Source organism: Mya arenaria, chromosome 8, assembly GCF_026914265.1.
Source record: "Mya arenaria isolate MELC-2E11 chromosome 8, ASM2691426v1".
NCBI lineage: Eukaryota > Metazoa > Mollusca > Bivalvia > Myida > Myidae > Mya > Mya arenaria.
Genome location: NC_069129.1, coordinates 72,312,158 through 72,330,451, shown reverse-complemented (window position 1 = coordinate 72,330,451; position 18,294 = coordinate 72,312,158). Strand labels below are relative to the sequence as shown.

At 39.0% G+C, this 18,294-nt stretch overlaps 2 protein-coding genes across 2 annotated transcripts in view; both read left to right on the top strand.

Moving 5' to 3' along the window:
* The first annotated feature begins 137 nt into the window (after nucleotides 1-137).
* LOC128244549 (hemocyte protein-glutamine gamma-glutamyltransferase-like) lies at nucleotides 138-14,231 on the top strand. Its single transcript, XM_052962546.1, has 15 exons — nucleotides 138-235; nucleotides 1,246-1,467; nucleotides 2,065-2,325; nucleotides 2,827-2,945; nucleotides 3,814-3,921; nucleotides 4,326-4,500; nucleotides 4,784-4,928; nucleotides 5,135-5,244; nucleotides 5,642-5,804; nucleotides 5,953-6,047; nucleotides 6,282-6,361; nucleotides 6,651-6,849; nucleotides 7,088-7,248; nucleotides 8,183-8,319; nucleotides 14,026-14,231. Exons 1-15 carry the CDS (start codon nucleotides 181-183, stop codon nucleotides 14,162-14,164), a joined length of 2,169 nt encoding a protein of 722 aa, XP_052818506.1. The 5' UTR covers nucleotides 138-180; the 3' UTR covers nucleotides 14,165-14,231.
* Nucleotides 14,232-14,748: 517 nt separating this feature from the next.
* LOC128243886 (uncharacterized) overlaps nucleotides 14,749-18,294 on the top strand; it is a 29,170-nt gene continuing 25,624 nt past the window's right edge. Inside the window, exon 1 of the mRNA XM_052961872.1 lies at nucleotides 14,749-15,508. Coding sequence (XP_052817832.1) covers nucleotides 15,499-15,508 — 10 coding nt within the window. The 5' untranslated portion in view covers nucleotides 14,749-15,498. The remainder of the gene's footprint in view (nucleotides 15,509-18,294) is intronic.

Here is an 18,294-nt window from a genome sequence, read left to right as displayed (position 1 = left end):
CCTAGGCAATTTTGGTTTACTACAACTAGTGTTTTATACATGTATTGAATATTTAATTGTGCAAGTTTATTATTTAGATCATCTATTTGGAAAACAAATATCACCGTGGTAGTATTCACGGAGAGTGGTAGTAAGTGTACGTTTGGTGATTCTGAAATTATAACGAAACTTTGGACAAACATGTCTTTCCGGACAGTGATCGCTTACAGACCAACAGTTTATTCCTCTGTACGAGGTAAGAGCTTTTCGATATTTTGTAAGCATATAGTTTTTTTAATGAGTGTTGTTTATTAAACCAGGGGATTAATGAAGTATGTTATGAATTATTGTATTCGTGGAATGACCATTTTAGTGTTCGAAATTAATTTAATGGGATGGCATGATTTTCAAATCGTCAATAAATATTTTGGTAAATCGGTCGAGGCTAGACCAATAGACAAAGCATAATTTCAAACACTTAGCTGATTAATGATTGTTTAAAATCACACGTAAATTTACGATGGCAAAAGAAAAGAGCACGACATTTGCCATACAGCAGGGCACGCTCAACAACACTGGCGATATAAAACATGACGATGACCATTATAACTCACACATTTATTGCTTAGGATTCATTTACGGCAATAACTTTGTCAAAATACTATACGTCAACAGAGAGAGAGAGAGAGAGAGAGAGAGAGAGAGAGAGAATGAGAGAGAGAGAGAGAGAGAGAGAGAGAGAGAGAGAGTAGGAGGGAGGGAGGGAGGGAGAGAGGGAGGGAGGGAGAGAGAGAGGGGGGATGGGATGGGGGGGGGAGTCGAAAACTTTTTGGAAAAGAGAGAGAGAGAAACTGCGTACTCACAATTGTCTCCAAAGTAGTATATAGGCATACATCATCGTAAGAAAATAGTATAGTCGACAGCTTCAAAACAAACTTTTTTATGTGTTGCCTCATGTCTAAGGTAAAATAAAGACTTTCGGGTGATATTATTCGGTAAGAGTTTTCAATATGTCAAAAATAAAATAAAAGAAATATTCAACCATAAAATACCTCATCATCATATTTGGATTTCTTTTGGAAATACGTCTGGCTGCTCCGTAATTTAACGATCAAGCGTCATATAGACCTGCAAGTAAACAACCTATACCGAATTTGTAATGGTCTATACTATTATGTACATCTTTTTAATCGCAAAACAGATGGTCTAAGACCACTCGTAGCTCAAGTGTCATTTGGTTTGTCATGATGTATTTTTATCTTTAAGACAGTGGCTTCATCAAAACGCTGCAGGTGAGAGGAGTAGAGTTACGCGTGCGTCAAAACACATCAGAACACCACACAGATGAGTTTGACATCACAGACAGACACGTGTACGACCCGCGCGAATTCCTCGTGATACGGCGTGGACAGGTGTTCCATGTTGACGTGGGCTTTAATCGACCGTTTTACGCGTACAATGATGACATCATGTTCAGATTTGAATTAGGTATGTAGAAAAAAATTGAGTGTTAGCGAGGTGATCAGCACGCTCGCTTTTAACATACGCAACTCCGGTTCGATTCCCGGCCTAGCATGTAAGATTGGTTTATGGTCACCAAACCGGACATGTGGGTTTCCTTCGGGTACATAAGTTTACACAAAATTTGATACTTGTTTAACTTTGAATGTTGACGTAATTGTTGAGGTTGGTGATCACGTTATTTTGATTGTAGGAGTATTTTTTACAATAAAAGAATGAATATTTTTCAAGAAACATTCAATTCCTGTGTTCTTCTTCAACGGCACAAGGGTGTAAAGCCAAAAAGCCAAACATCAAAAGACGTACAAAACAGCAAACACAACATACTTTACATAGTAAAATACTGTTAATTGACAAATGAAGTCATAATAGAAACGGTCAGCGAAATCACAGGGTATTAACGACGGTTTTCGAGACCGAAACACCAGGCATGTCCCAATATAAATCAAGGAACGAGTTATTTTCACTTGTAACAATACTTTTTATAAATAAAATGTGTTCTATTGCGAGAGAAAAAAGCCGTGTGTCACGTGACATATATACACTTCGGTGTTTTTTCTGTAGACAGTAGTGGCTCGTTCTCGCCATCACGTACCTACGCAGAGGTTGTTCTATCCGAGGAGTACGTCAGTGACCGATGGAACGCGTACATCAAATCACGCAACGGAAATGACGTCACGGTTGCCATAATGACGCCAGCAGACACGCCTGTTGGAAAGTGGAGATTGAGCATTGACGTCATCAAGAGTGTTGAGAGTGCTAGAGCCATGTACAGATACCAGTTCCCGGACCCACTGTATATCTTGTTTAATCCCTGGTGTAGAGGTAAACTGATTCGTCAACTTATATAACTTGATTATAAATAACAAGAAAAAATATCACAATACTCATTTAAATAATGCATCCATATGTGCTACTTTGAATGTAGGTAGGGGTACTTACTGTTTAAGACAAGATCAGCTAAATGACTAAATCAATATTTAAATTTGATATTTCTGCAGCAATTCATGCATGTTGTGGAATACAGACAGAACGAAACAAGATGAGAGTGGTCTTCTGGTACAGGGGTACCTTCTCACGGCCTCTCAAAACGGACACCAGTACTGGTTTCGAGCCAGGAAACTGACTCGAGCGTGGTTCTATAAGCTACCAGCTTTCGTCATAATCGAGCTTCAAGAAATAAGTATAAACTAACGAAACAAGAACAATATGATATAGGAAAACTGGAAAACAATGCATTTTAGATTGGATCTGAAGTTTTAATGTGACATTTTCTTACCTTCCCCAAAACGCAATAAGGTATGAGTTTTATTTTTGGTGTTGCAGACGACATTGTGTACATGCAAGATGAGCGACTCCTTGCGGAATACATTCTGAATGAGGCTGGCCATATGTACATGGGCAGCTACACGAAAATACGCGCAAAACCCTGGGTATTTGGACAGGTATACATGTTTTTAACAAAACTGTTTTAAAAGAAACAAACATAAACAGGAAATGTATATAAAGTACCTTGAGCCATTTCTGTATGAAATGTTACTTGTTGATGTGAAAGGAGTTGATGTTAGACTAGTACTGTCACCATAGGTACCGTGGTCTACAGCTCTGTGACAGAAATGTTCTCTGGCCTCCTCAATAAGGGCACAAGTGCAGTTCTGGTTTCTACCGGAACTTGAAATCAATAGTGACTCATAGTTCACCCATAGTTTACATAGTCGGCAACCACGGTCTGTATTTCGTTACACTTCATGTATGATACACGGCGAAGCATAGCGCAGTAGTATGTAGGGGTATCCGACGATGAAAGCTTTTAGCTGTTATTGCACGTGTATTTGATCGTTCTAAAGTATGATTTTAACTCAGGTTGGATGTACTCGGTTAATAACCTCCCAAATATGTGTCATAGTCTCGCCTACTACGTAAACGCGTGAATTGCATGAAATTGCACAATTATCTTCACAGTGTATTTCGTCAAAACTTCAATACGCTATCATTAAAAGTAAATTAAAAGGCAAAAAATAAGCGTTCAAAATGCGTAGGAAAAATTTAGATACTTGTGCACCTATATTATTAGAATAGAATGTCAAAAGATGTTTTCAAATATATTTGGTGTGCACTAGAATGTTTTGGCTTTGACTTTGAACGTGTGTTGAAAAGGACGTTCCTAGCTCTTAAAGTTATAACTTGTAACCGACCCTTTTACACAGGTTTTAAAAATAGTTTGAAAGGTACTATGCGCCAATCATAATTGAGTAATGGCGTGTACATAATAAAGTTACTTATATTAACAAAGTTGACATTCACTAACCACAGTTTTCTGGTGATGTGCTGGACTGCGCACTGCTCCTACTTGAAAAATGTCTAATCCCGGATGACGACCTTGGGGACCCCGTTACCATCGTCCGCCGCCTTTCAGCCATTGTAAGTGAGGAACGCCATAGGTGACACTGTCAATCAGCTTAAGTTAATTATACACATATATAATTAAATACGTAACAAGGCGTATAATATTCACTTATATAATCATATCATTGGTTTTTCATCATCTCTCTCTCGTGGCCATTATAAGGTAAAACTAGATGCCAAGTGGTCTAGAAGTCTGTTGGATCAATGACATGTCCTGTTACAGTAGGTTAAGCTGATTTTCGGTGACACTTGTACAATAAGTCAAAATCTCAAAGAAACACCATGTCTTGAAATATGTTGACAGGCACGAATAAATAACACCATTACATGTATGCAAAACAACGATAATTTATAGACTTACTATTTGGATGTACAATGTACATGTAATTCTATTCCACATGGTGCCTTCTATTTCTCAGATCAACTCGAATGACGACAATGGTGTAGTTAAAGGCAACTGGAGTAGCAGTTACGAGGGAGGCGTCAGTCCGGTCGCCTGGACCGGAAGTGGTGCCATCTTGGATCGATATTTTCATACGCATAGACCCGTCAAGTACGGTCAATGCTGGGTGTACTCTGGGGTTCTCACTTCCGGTAAACTTATCCCTCAATGATATAATTTACCATTTGACCAAAATAAATATATGTAGTCGCATTCCGATAGTGTTTACTTTGCTCAGATAACTTAATTTGGTTAATACTATGAACAAGCTTTATACTGCGATATTTTTATGAATGTATGCATACTTGTGATTGTCCAATGCTTCAGTTTTAAATCGACCATGTAATTGCAAATTGCCATTTTATGTATAAAATTCTTTTTTTAATCAAACAAATTAATTTCACGGTTAATTAGTATCTCAAATAATCTCCCTAGTTTGTCGCGCTCTGGGTATTCCGACACGAAGCGTGTCGAACTTCAACTCAGCTCACGATCAGGACGGAAATATCACGATAGACTACCACTACAACAGCCAGGGGGAACGACTCCATGGCGAAAACTTTAACCGCGATTCTGTGTGGTAAGAGTTGTCTTTCTTTATCAAAGGTTAGCTGATGCCAACGAAACGGTTTGTGACAGATTTTCCTGCATTAAACAACACAGTTACAGTTTTGTGGTTCAATCCGTTAACTTAAAGAATGTAGACGCATTTTGGCGGAATGCAAAATCAACTTCAAAACATGGACATGGTATATAGAGAAAACATAGATTTTCAAAATGTTTCAGGAACTTCCATGTGTGGAACGACGTGTGGATGGCGCGTGCGGATCTTCCGACCGGATATGGCGGTTGGCAGGCCGTAGACTCTACACCACAGTCACAGAGTGTTTATAACCGTATGCTACTGAAAATATATATATAACAAAACGTTTTAAGGTGGTCTATAATGAGGTATAAAAACAAAATGGATTCTTATAGTTTATAAATGTCTAACAATCATTTAAGTATATTCTCATCGAGTTGCATAATGGCCATGGCCCTGGTCATGTGATACGTGCAATAGCACAGTCCGGTTTCCATACTATGTTTAAATCATACAATATATAAAACTGAATTTTAACAGGTATGTAATACTACTATTGATCTGATCCAATTACCTCAGTGCATTTATAAGAAGTTCAATGGCAAAATAATTATGTGGAAAATACTTTTAATCGTATTGGACTCCCTTTTCACGCTTCAATTAGAACCTATAATAATTTGATTTAAAATGATATCTGCCCTTAAATGCAGGTTTGTACTGCATGGGACCTTGTTCCCTACGAGCCGTAAAGGAGGGCCGGGTCCACCTGCCGTACGACGGACGGTTCGCCTTCGCCGAGGTGAACGCGGACCGCGTCTACTGGTCCGTCCGCCCTGACGGCTCCATGACGCCCATTTCCGTCAAGAAGCAAAGGTAGCTTTATGCATTGGCCATAACATAGTTTCTATGTTATAACTTGGTGTTATCTGCATACATTCAAAGTGTTATGTAAGATATTCTTCGTACACGTGCAAAATGGCTCGACATTTCAAATGGATGAACCATATTTTACCCATTCCAGTATAGGGAAGATTTTACTCACACAGCGGCCTTCTCCCGATGAACAACCGGAAACGATTGCTGAAGACATCACTGAACAGTACAAATTTCCTGAAGGTATGGAAGCAAAATATTTTAAAATAGTGTACAATATCTTTACAAAAGTTGCAAGACTATCAAGGATTTTTAAAACGATATGCTAACATTTTTTCAATATATTTTTATGCTCTTTTTAATACATTTTCTGTGACGCAGCCACCAGGCAAATTTATGAGCATTTCGGACGATATAAATGAAGCAATCGATGTAACTTCACTGATTTATGTGATATCCTTGGTTTCTCTTCCCCAGAGTCTGATGAGGAGCGGATGGCCGTTAGGGAGGCAAACCTACACTCCACCATGCCTGGCCTGTACAACCAGGGAACACAGGTAGGGAGTCCAGTTGCATTTACCATTAATTTGTCTCCTTCACTTACATTGATTCTCGTTCTTAATCCCTGACACACAGGTTAACCAGTTAACGATTTGTCCGAAATAAGGCGAGAGCGCACTTCCGGGTATTTTTTTAATTCCACGTTCAAGAGTGCCGTTGTCAAGGGAAACTCCATTCACACACACACACCGGCTGAGTTATGTTCTTTCTTGGCGGTTTTAGGTCGCATAAAGAGTTACATAAATTGAATATAAATATTTATTGAAATGTCAATGTTTCTGTCAGGATGTTCAGATAAATATCGAGAGCGATCCCGGCGCAGTGATAGGTGAAGACATAACAGTGACCTTGACATTCATCAACACGGTTTCCGAGGAGCGCACATTCAACGGTACACTGCGACTGGACAGTTCTTACTATAACGGCGTTCACCATGAAAACATATCCATACAGGAGTTGCAAGAACACTTAAAACCAAATTTATGTAAGTGATTTCACATAAACATAGCAGAATTTGGATAGGTTTTGTTTAGAAATCAAGACATTTCAACTATATATCATTTTTAGACTCTAGACTGCATTATATTTTATTGTCGAAATGACTGTTCGTAGATGATTTTCCCGTACTGAACCGTTGACACTTGATAAAATGTTATAAAGCCAATAGAATGTTATACTGAGGCTGTTCTAACCAATGATCAATTTACAACTGTTTCTTGCAGCCGGACAACTGGTTTTAAAGGTACCCGTAGAAGTATACCTTGAAAAATTAGTGGAACATTGCCTCTGTGTTGCCACGTGTATCGGCGTTGTCAAGGAAACCGAGCAGCATGTGTTCGAGAGAGATGAGCTCGCTTTAAGAAAACCAGATCTTGATATTGAAGTACGTAAAAGCATTGTCTGTACTTTATAATTATAATAAAAAGTGCTACAAACGATCCATATTTCTTTTAAAGATTAAATTCATCAATCCACAGATCACGGCAGTTGTGCGCTGATGTTCTGTTTATGGAGGCATTAACGCTTTAAATTGCCGCAGTGAGACAATGTAACAGAGTTATACTGGGAGGTGTAAATTTATATTTGTATTAAAATTAAATTTGTGTTATGTTGTGATGGTGTATATGTGCTCTCACGTGTGTCCTATACAGTAGTTACGCCATCCGGTAGATAAGCTTGTATTATCATTGTAAATACCAACTCTGGTATTTATCATTTATTATTATACATAGTATTATTTGCATTCATGACTTCAACAAGTGAGGTTACCACTAGCGGATTTAGAAGGTCAGAAGGGGGGCTCACCCGGCGCGTGTCACCTCTAAAATCGTCCAAGTTTACTTTTTATATTAATATCGGAGAGAACAGTAATAAAATACGCACATAATGCACCATTTTTGACTACAAATATTCTTGAGGGAGTAACCCCAGATCCCCGTGCAAACAGATTATGCCATATACTTCCGGTTCTAAGGGAGGGGCGCATTTCAAATTCTCGTCCCTAAGTTACGCCCCCTCTAACATCAGTTCCTGGATCCGCCATTGGTGATATATGGGTGCATAGTCCAACTCCAAAAAATGATCAAACGTGTAAGTGTCACTTCAAAATGTGACATATTATACGTATTAATAATTCATACATGTGTGACTAATACGGTTTGTGAACATTAAGGCTTTACACTGATATGTGACAGAACAGCTGACAGCAAGCTGGTTATGTCGATTAAAAGTAAAAATAATATTAATAATAATAATAATAATAATAATAATAATAATAATAATAATAATTCTACCATTATGGACATTTCTGATTTTAGTCACCATTGAACGTTAATGTTGGGCAGCGGTTTACTGTACACGTGACGTTTGAGAATCCACTTCCGGTGGCGCTGACGAACTGTGAGTTGTGGGTGGAGGGTCCGGGACTCCAGAAACCTGACGTATACACGCAACCGTGAGTTCTGCTTCCCGGCTTTCGGTCTATTACAACTAGTATTCTTATTTTGTGGTACCGTCGAGGTTATATTCCGTCTTTTCATGAAACAATCCTATAATTTACATGAGCAAACTTTTTTAAACGTTAGCTTACATGAAAAAAAATATCCATTTTACGTTTAAAACTTACATGTCAAAAAATAATGACTACATGTATAACACTTTCGGCAAGATAACTTATACTAAAAATATCCTTTTCACTTTAAAACGTACATGAAAAGTCATCAAGAAATACATAAAAGGGCTTTGGCGGCAAAAGGATGTTACTAATACTGTTTCTTTATGGAATGGTGCGTATTTCAATTATTTAGTGGCTTTTCATGAAAAAAATCCTTGATGTACTTTCAAAATGTACATGTAAAAATCCATTTGACCTTTGAAAAGAACATTAACATATCCTTTAAACTTTTGAAACATACATGAACAAAAATTATTTCGACTTAAATAACTTAAATAAACAAAACTCACGTGAAATAAATCTCCGGTACAAGAAACATATATCAAAGATTTAAAGCATTTTAAAGAAAAAAAGGATAACATTTGGGAAAGATACACGTTAAATCAGATACTTATTCTAATGTTTTTCCATCCGCATTCGGGGAATTCTAAGCTGCCTGTATTATTGTATCGGAGCAACGATGATGCAAGCTAATCAGTTCAACCTACCAGCTTAGGATAAAAGTACAACAATCAAGAAATGAAATTCCTGCCAATGAAATAGGTATTTCCACAATAGAAGCTGACCCCCCCCCCCCCCCCCGTCAGACAATTCCACCCCACCCCCTCCCCCTTTTTGGTACGCGGAATTCAGTGTGATTATTCGGGAATAAAAAGGTCGGTACGCAGTAGGCAGAGACTTCTTATTAAGCATAATTCGTTACGCATAATTAGTTTTAACTTAAGGTAGGCTTCTGGGTCCCGTTTTTATCAATGATATACCTTAGTCGTAAAACTGACACAGCTTAAGAGTGCCCGGGGACAGCCATTAAGTTAAAGATAAATGTTCTTGATACTATTGAAACGCAGTTTACACCCATAACGCCTGCAAATTTACGATCTTGAGACAAAAGATCGTAAATGAAATGGGGCCAGGTAGACAGCGTAATATAAGGGGAGGGGGATAACACACACATAAAAGTGATGCTCCCAGATAACGGGACCAAGGTAGACAGCGTAATATAAGGTGAGGGCGAGGGGGTAACACACACATAAAAGTGATGATCCCAGATAACGGGACCCAGGTAAACAGAGTAATATAAGGCGGAGGGGGATAACACACACATAAAAGTGATTATCCCAGGTAACGGGACCCAGGTAGACAAAGTAATATAAGGGGGAGGGGGGTAACACACACATAAAAGTGATGATCCCAGGTAACGGGACCAAGGTAGACAGAGTAATATAAGGGCGAGGGGGTAACACACACATAAAAGTGATGATCCCAGATAACGGGACCAAGGTAGACAGCGTAATATAAGGGCGAGGGGGTAACACACACATAAAAGTGATGATCCCATGTAACGGGACCAAGGTAGACAGCGTAATATAAGGGCGAGGGGGTAACACACACATAAAAGTGATGATCCCATGTAACGGGACCAAGGTAGACAGCGTAATATAAGGGCGAGGGGGTAACACACACATAAAAGTGATGATCCCAGATAACGGGACCAAGGTAGACAAAGTAACATAAGGGGGAGGGGGGTAACACACACATAAAAGTGATGATCCCAGATAACGGGACCCAGGTAGACAGAGTAATATAAGGGGGAGGGGGATAACACACACATAAAAGTGATGATCCCAGGTAACGGGACCAAGGTAGACAGAGTAATATAAGGGGGAGGGGGAGGGGGTAACACACACATAAAAGTGATGATCCCAGGCAACGGGACCAAGGTAGACAAAGTAACATAAGGGGGAGGGGGATAACACACACATAAAAGTGATGATCCCAGGTAACGGGACCAAGGTAGACAGAGTAATATAAGGGGGAGGGGGATAACACACACATAAAAGTGATGATCCCAGGTAACGGGACCCAGGTAGACAAAGTAACATAAGGGGGAGGGGGATAACACACACATAAAAGTGATGATCCCAGGCAACGGGACCAAGGTAGACAGCGTTGTATAAGGGGAGGGTGAGGGGGATAACACACACATAAAAGTGATGATCCCAGGTAACGGGACCGAGGTAGACAAAGTAACATAAGGGGAGGGGGGTAACACACACATAAAAGTGATGATCCCAGATAACGGGACTCAGGTAGAAAAAGTAACATAAGGGGGAGGGGGGTAACACACACATAAAAGTGATGATCCCAGGTAACGGGACCAAGGTAGACAAAGTAATATAAGGGGAGGGGCAGGGGGATAACACACACATAAAAGTGATGATCCCAGATAACGGGATCCAGGTAGAAAAAGTAACATAAGGGGGAGGGGGATAACACACACATAAAAGTGATGATCCCAGGTAACGGGACCAAGGTAGACAAAGTAACATAAGGGGGAGGGGGGTAACACATACATAAAAGTGATGATCCCAGGTAACGGGACCCAGGTAGACAGAGTAACATAAGGGGGAGGGGGATAACACACACATAAAAGTGATGATCCCAGATAACGGGACCAAGGTAGACAGAGTAACATAAGGGGGAGGGGGATAACACACACATAAAAGTGATGATCCCAGGTAACGGGACCAAGGTAGACAGAGTAATATAAGGGGGAGGGGGATAACACACACATAAAAGTGATGATCCCAGGTAACGAGACCCAGGTAGACAAAGTAATATAAGGGGAGGGGGGTAACACACACATAAAAGTGATGATCCCAGGTAACGGGACCCAGGTAGACAGAGTAACATAAGGGGGAGGGGGCTAACACACACATAAAAGTGATGATCACAGGTAACGGGACCAAGGTAGACAGAGTAATATAAGGGGGAGGGGGATAACACACACATAAAAGTGATGATCCCAGGTAACGGGACCCAGGTAGAAAAAGTAATATAAGGTGAGGGGGAGGGGGTAACACACACATAAAAGTGATGATCCCAGGCAACGGGACCAAGGTAGACAGCGTTATATAAGGGGAGGGGGATAACACACACATAAAAGTGATGATCCCAGGTAACGGGACCAAGGTAGAGAGCGTTATATAAGGTGAGGGGGAGGGGGATAACTCACACATAACAGTGATTATCCCAGGTAACGGGACCCAGGTAGACAAAGTAATATAAGGGGGAGGGGGATAACACACACATAAAAGTGATTATCCCAGGTAACGGGACCCAGGTAGACAAAGTAATATAAGGGGGAGGGGGATAACACACACATAAAAGTGATGATCCCAGGTAACGGGACCCAGGTAGACAGAGTAATATAAGGGGGAGGGGGAGGGGGTAACACACACATAAAAGTGATGATCCCAGGTAACGGGACCCAGGTAGACAAAGTAACATAAGGGGGAGGGGGGTAACACACACATAAAAGTGATGATCCCAGGTAACGGGACCCAGGTAGACAAAATAACATAAGGGGGAGGGGGATAACACACACATAAAAGTGATGATCCCAGGTAACGGGACCCAGGTAGACAAAGTAACATAAGGGGGAGGGGGGGTAACACACACATAAAAGTGATGATCCTAGGTAACGGGACCAAGGTAGACAGAGTAATATAAGGGGAGGGGGATAACACACACATAAAAGTGATGATCCCAGGTAACGGGACCCAGGTAGACAGCGTTATATAAAGTGAGGGGGAGGGGGATAACACACACATAAAAGTGATGATCACAGATAACGGGACCAAGGTAGACAGCGTTATATAAGGGGGAGGGGGGTAACACACACATAAAAGTGATGATCCCAGGTAACGTGACCCAGGTAGAAAAAGTAACATAAGGGGGAGGGGGATAACACACACATAAAAGTGATGATCCCAGGTAACGGGACCAAGGTAGAAAAAGTAACATAAGGGGTAGGGGGATAACACACACATAAAAGTGATGATCCCAGGTAACGGGACCAAGGTAGACAGAGTAACATAAGGGGGAGGGGGTAACACACACATAAAAGTGATGATCCCAGATAACGGGACCCAGGTAGACAGCGTTATATAAGGGGAGGGGGAGGAGGATAACACACACATAAAAGTGATGATCCCAGGCAACGGGACCCAGGTAGACAGCGTAATATAAGGGGAGGGGGAGGGGGATAACACACACATAAAAGTGATGATCCCAGGCAACGGGACCCAGGTAGACAGCGTAATATAAGGGGAGGGGGAGGGGATAACACACACATAAAAGTGATGATCCCAGGTAACGGGACCAAGGTAGACAAAATAACATAAGGGGGAGGGGGATAACACACACATAAAAGTGATGATCCCAGGTAACGGGACCCAGGTAGACAAAGTAATATAAGGGGGAGGGGGGTAACACACACATAAAAGTGATGATCCCAGGTAACGGGACCCAGGTAGACAAAGTCATATAAGGGGGAGGGGGATAACACACACATAAAAGTGATGATCCCAGGTAACGGGACCAATGTAGACAGAGTAATATAAGGGCGAGGGGGTAACACACACATAAAAGTGATGATCCCAGGTAACGGGACCAAGGTAGACAAAGTAATATAAGGGGGAGGGGGATAACACACACATAAAAGTGATGATCCCAGGTAACGGGACCAAGGTAGACAGAGTAATATAAGGGCGAGGGGGTAACACACACATAAAAGTGATGATCCCAGGTAACGGGACCAAGGTAGACAGAGTAATATAAGGAGGGGGGGGGGGGGTAACACACACATAAAAGTGATGATCCCAGGCAACGGGACCCAGGTAGACAGCGTAATATAAGGGCGAGGGGGTAACACACACATAAAAGTGATGATCCCAGGTAACGGGACCCAGGTAGACAGCGTAATATAAGGAGGGGGAGGGGGGAGGTAACACACCGGCATAAAAGTGATGCTCCCAAGTAACTATTGCTGTAGTGTATCTTAAGACGTCTTCTGCAGCTTATTGTATGAAACTGGGATAAGCTGTCCAGGTTATTTTAGTCTAGTGCGCACATTTAAATGATATAATTGACCGTCTGAATTATTTGATAAAGATTGACCAATCAATAAATATTTTGCTTACTTTACCAAACCAAAAAAATCAACGACTTTTAAACAATTGACTTAGTGTCACACGTGTATTTAAGACCGTACTTTGAAACAGTTTATTCTTTGTCTCCTCCATACATGAAGAGAAACTTTATAACCAAAGTATATACAGTAAATAAATAAAATGTATGTAAACTTTACAAGAAGCAGAACTATACAGTATATACAAAAACATGACGAATACACGTAATGAAATATAAATCATAACATTTAAGTTTTAAGACATTTATGTGACTTATAGTATACAAGAAGTATCGTTTTGATTCGGCACGGTTGTGGCTATATTTGTTTAACCTAATGGTAAAAGACGAGCACTATTTTCTTTCAATTGTATTTAAAGTTAATTTTCATAAACTATTATCCAAGAAAAGGAAAGCGTCATTTTCCATCCTCAACGTTCTGGTTATTTTTTTTGAAGGCAGCGGGGAAGCTTTGAAGAAATTTTTATTAAGCAAGACTGTATACGTTGATTTCAGTGACGTTGCTGCACGCGAAAAGTTCCGGAGCACGTTTGACATGACGCCTGTCAAAACCGGAAGTAGAGGGATTGTTGTCTATTTCCATAGCAAACAGATGTCGGACATCACTGGGTCACGTAACCTCAATGTAACGTGACTACATAGACTATTTATTTTGTTGTGGCATTAGTTATGTATCCATTCTACAACTGTCACTTTTTACCATGTACCAATTACTGGTAGTACTGCCATTGTCTTTATTTGATTGAGCATGTGCCGCGCGCCGTATTTTTTATGTCACTATTAATAAAGAACACGTATATTTATTTTCCATTTGCAAATTTATAACATGTGTAAAGCAATGTATTTTAAAGGCAATAAATTATGCTTAAATGACTCAATTTTCATTTAGTTTTGTTTTCGTTTACTCAGATGCCTTTGCGAATTACCGAAGCGCTGTTTCTCCTATAGATCAAACACATTAAACACCCATCAATTACTGATGAAAGCTAACCTCTATACATACTCCGTGACACCCATCATTAATGATTCTAATTTGAAATTAGTAATAACTTTGAGATATCACTAACATGTTAAGAGATGCGCGGGCTGCTGCCGCGCTATGGGGCTGGCAGTTTTTACCTGGCTCCGCCTACAAGTTTGAACAATCTGCCATGGGAGATAGCGGTTACAATTCGGGGAGATAACGAATGGAGATCCGGTTAGCATGGCGACCGAAAACCCATTACTGCGGCTGTAGGTCCGCAAAAATCGCAGAACTAATAAAACTTGCAAACGAACAGTTGTAATGACACAATATATTACTTCAGCTTCTAAATGCTACAAATTGCTTATCGTTTTCATCTTAATAGATTTGCTAGTGAACAAACGAGGGAAACAGTTGTGATATTCATTAAGGAGTAATTAACTCTTTTCACCGACTGCGGGACGGAAGCTTCTAACTTTTTTATGTGCAAAACAACTACTGGCCAAGATTATTTCACTTGAAACGTCACCGTTGCACGAGCACTCGGATATACTTTAACGTCTCTCTCCGTACTAGAGGCGGTACCCGATACTTCAGACTGCGGGTGTAGGAACATACTACGGATATACTCTGTTATTCAAAAGCGAAACTCCCGAGCTATTGACAGCACGTGGCACCGGTGATCATCTCCAGAGAGAGAGCTAATGACTTCCCTATCAATACAAGTACTTGTTGGAATATTTTGACATCAACATGCACATTAACCTTTCTTCAGATCGAAGCCATCGTCTTCTTATAATCACTTGAAGAACTTATGTTAATGATAATTTTATATGATTTTTCTGGATAGCGGCTCCAACATAGAAGGAAGGGTACTTGCTTGTAAAAATGTTATTTCCGCCCATGCACGAGTTGATGTTAATAGTGCTGCACGAGGCGAATCGTACTTAATACGAGGACACATCGACACGTGCACAAAAGTTGACAAAGCTGGATAATACATCATGAAACTTGGTAAGACTTTAACATCTATATTTTGTTCATTGAATAAGCATCAGTTTTTGAAATCGTTTCTTCGAGGGTGTTAAGTATTTGAAATTCCCATTAGCTTAAATCCTGAGGTATCTCGCAGTTTCAATCTAACATTAACCCGGTTAATCACGTCAACAATCGGTAATAAAATATTCGTCAGTAGTTGTTTTTAAAGCTCGTAAAGACACAAGCGGAGGGAAAAAATACCTTTAATATAATAGCAGTGCTTCAACTTGACATGTTAACAATAATTTCTCGTAATTATGAGAATGTATCCATGCATGTCATATCTAATAAGCTTTAAACAAATGTACCTGAACAAACCTAGAACTTTATAGCATATTTATTGTCCTTTCTTCACAAAGAACTGCTAGACCATTATGTTCCAGCTGAGATCTAGGGGCCTGAAATAATGCGCCCAGGAACATTATGGTCCCATCTTTATGACAATGACATATGTTGAAAATATTACATAATTATGAAGGCTTTGGGGTTTTATTAAAAAATGCGTGATGAGTTCGTACTTTTGTTCTTTTCTGTCAAAGCATGTGCGCCCGTGCTAAATATAGACCAGGGAAATATGTTTTTATATTTTTACATGTATCTGTAAATTCTTTATATAATACTGTACTTTCGCAACATTCATTATTCAGGTAGCTATACAATATTCTAGTCGTCACAAACCGGCAACAAATATTTTAGTAGTATATATCTCAAATAAATCATTGCATATTCAAAGTATTGTAACATGCATATTTGTTAGTACGTTTCACAAGTGTAAAATAATCCTGTGTTCGACTATATGGAGAGCATTTTGATTTCATCCTGAAAACTCATACGTATCGATAGGAAATGTTTAGAACAGTTTCTCGTATGTTTTGCCAGGCAACATTTTATATGTTAGCAGACACATATTGTAGCATAAAGATGTCAAAATATGCTCAGTTATTCTTTACAAACGTTTTATCCATACCTACAGTATGAGCAAATAGCATTTAAACGGTGGTTTTCATGATAATGATAAGATACGTATTCGCTAAAGCAAATCGGTATTTAAACTTATCATTAACCTGCGATTTAATTAATTGCGTGCAGCTGATGTTGTGCACGTTCATGCAATTTATCTTAAATTCGGGGGATGTCAAATTGTTATGCTTGTTTTGTCAGTGATACAGGCAACAAATTTCACTACTTTTGTATCGCGTACCTTCTCGACCTGCACGCTTTATACTTAAGTGCCTAAAGACTTCTTACCACTTCAAAACACGTTAAGACATATCAACATTGATAATAATATCAATTTAGAAAGAGAAATTGTTAAAAATTAAATGTATTTTTCCACCTGTACTTTTTTCGAGGATAGTAATAAAGATTGTGCGATTAAAGCATTAAGATGTTAGAACACAACTAGTCAATAATAACGTAAATCAGTACATTTTTTATATTCAAATCCAAGCTTTAGTTTAATGCATTGGATAATATTTATTTGTTTATTGACTCGGTCGGCCCTGTATTTCATTAAATACATGAGATGATATTATAATTTATAGAAATACAAGTTTTCATTTTACCGTTTTTAATATCAATATTTTCTTTTGTTTCCTAAGTATCTCATAAATAAAATAGCTGATAATTAAAGAGAGACTTTTATTTCATATAACATAATTAAAATAATTAAAATAATGCACTTTTATAACTAAACAACAAATGGAACTCGGCGAGAGAGATATCGGGATTCGAAGATGAGAAATATCTTCCAGGTGCATAAATGATTACTTTACCGCACTAAATCTCACTTCAAAATATGTAAATATTAATATTTTCATAAACCCTTGTATAATAAACACTGAGCCCCTGGCTTCATGATAGGTCTACGAAGAAAATGAAGAAAACTGTAAACTTTACGTTCATTAAAGGCACACTCTACACTTTTATTTTCAAAACTATGAAAATATCCAAAAAAACAAATTACCAATCAGATTCGAGATTGCGATATTAGGGAACTCATTTGCTAATAATTGTTGCGCGCAAACGTTTAGTGCAGAAAATAAGCGTAGATAATTAACACTCTCTTGAAAGAGCACTAAACGTTCCATAAATATCAGGAAATGTGCAGTATATTGCTGGTGTATTATTGCAGTCATTTCTTCTGTGTAAACATTAACATTATTAGTATTCCTCCATTGTGATCATCTGGCCCCAGGTTCTCAAAACTTCTTTTCTAACACGATAAAGCTAAGCTCTTCAATTGTGTTTTTCTTTAATTCGTGTAATATATACTTCATTTAGAGGTTTTAGACTTAAAATAGGAATTATTTTTGTGATAATAACGATAACCCATTTTTTATTAAAGAAAATCAAATTTGAGTATTATTTTGGCTTATTGAAATCAACTACTTAAGCCTGCTAACCTTAAGAAGTTTCGATACATTGGGGCCTGTATGCTTTATTTGTTGACAAAATAATAATTTTAAACTTAACTTTTGCTCCCCGATATTCACTTCCTTTTCGGAATGAACTTATAATGAATTATCATATAATTCATGGGTAATTACATATGGGTTAGGGTACTTTACTTCACCCTCTAGCTTCTTTATTGCAAGGAAATACCCTAGACCTGAAACTTCACACTCTTACTACATCTTGTGAAATATGGGCCTTTAAGTGGCGCGCCGAAGGTATGTTTTATGTGCTGGTCTGTGAAGAAAGAGGATGGCATTCATAAAACAATGTATGGGACTAATTACTTTCAAGATCAGTTATAAGAT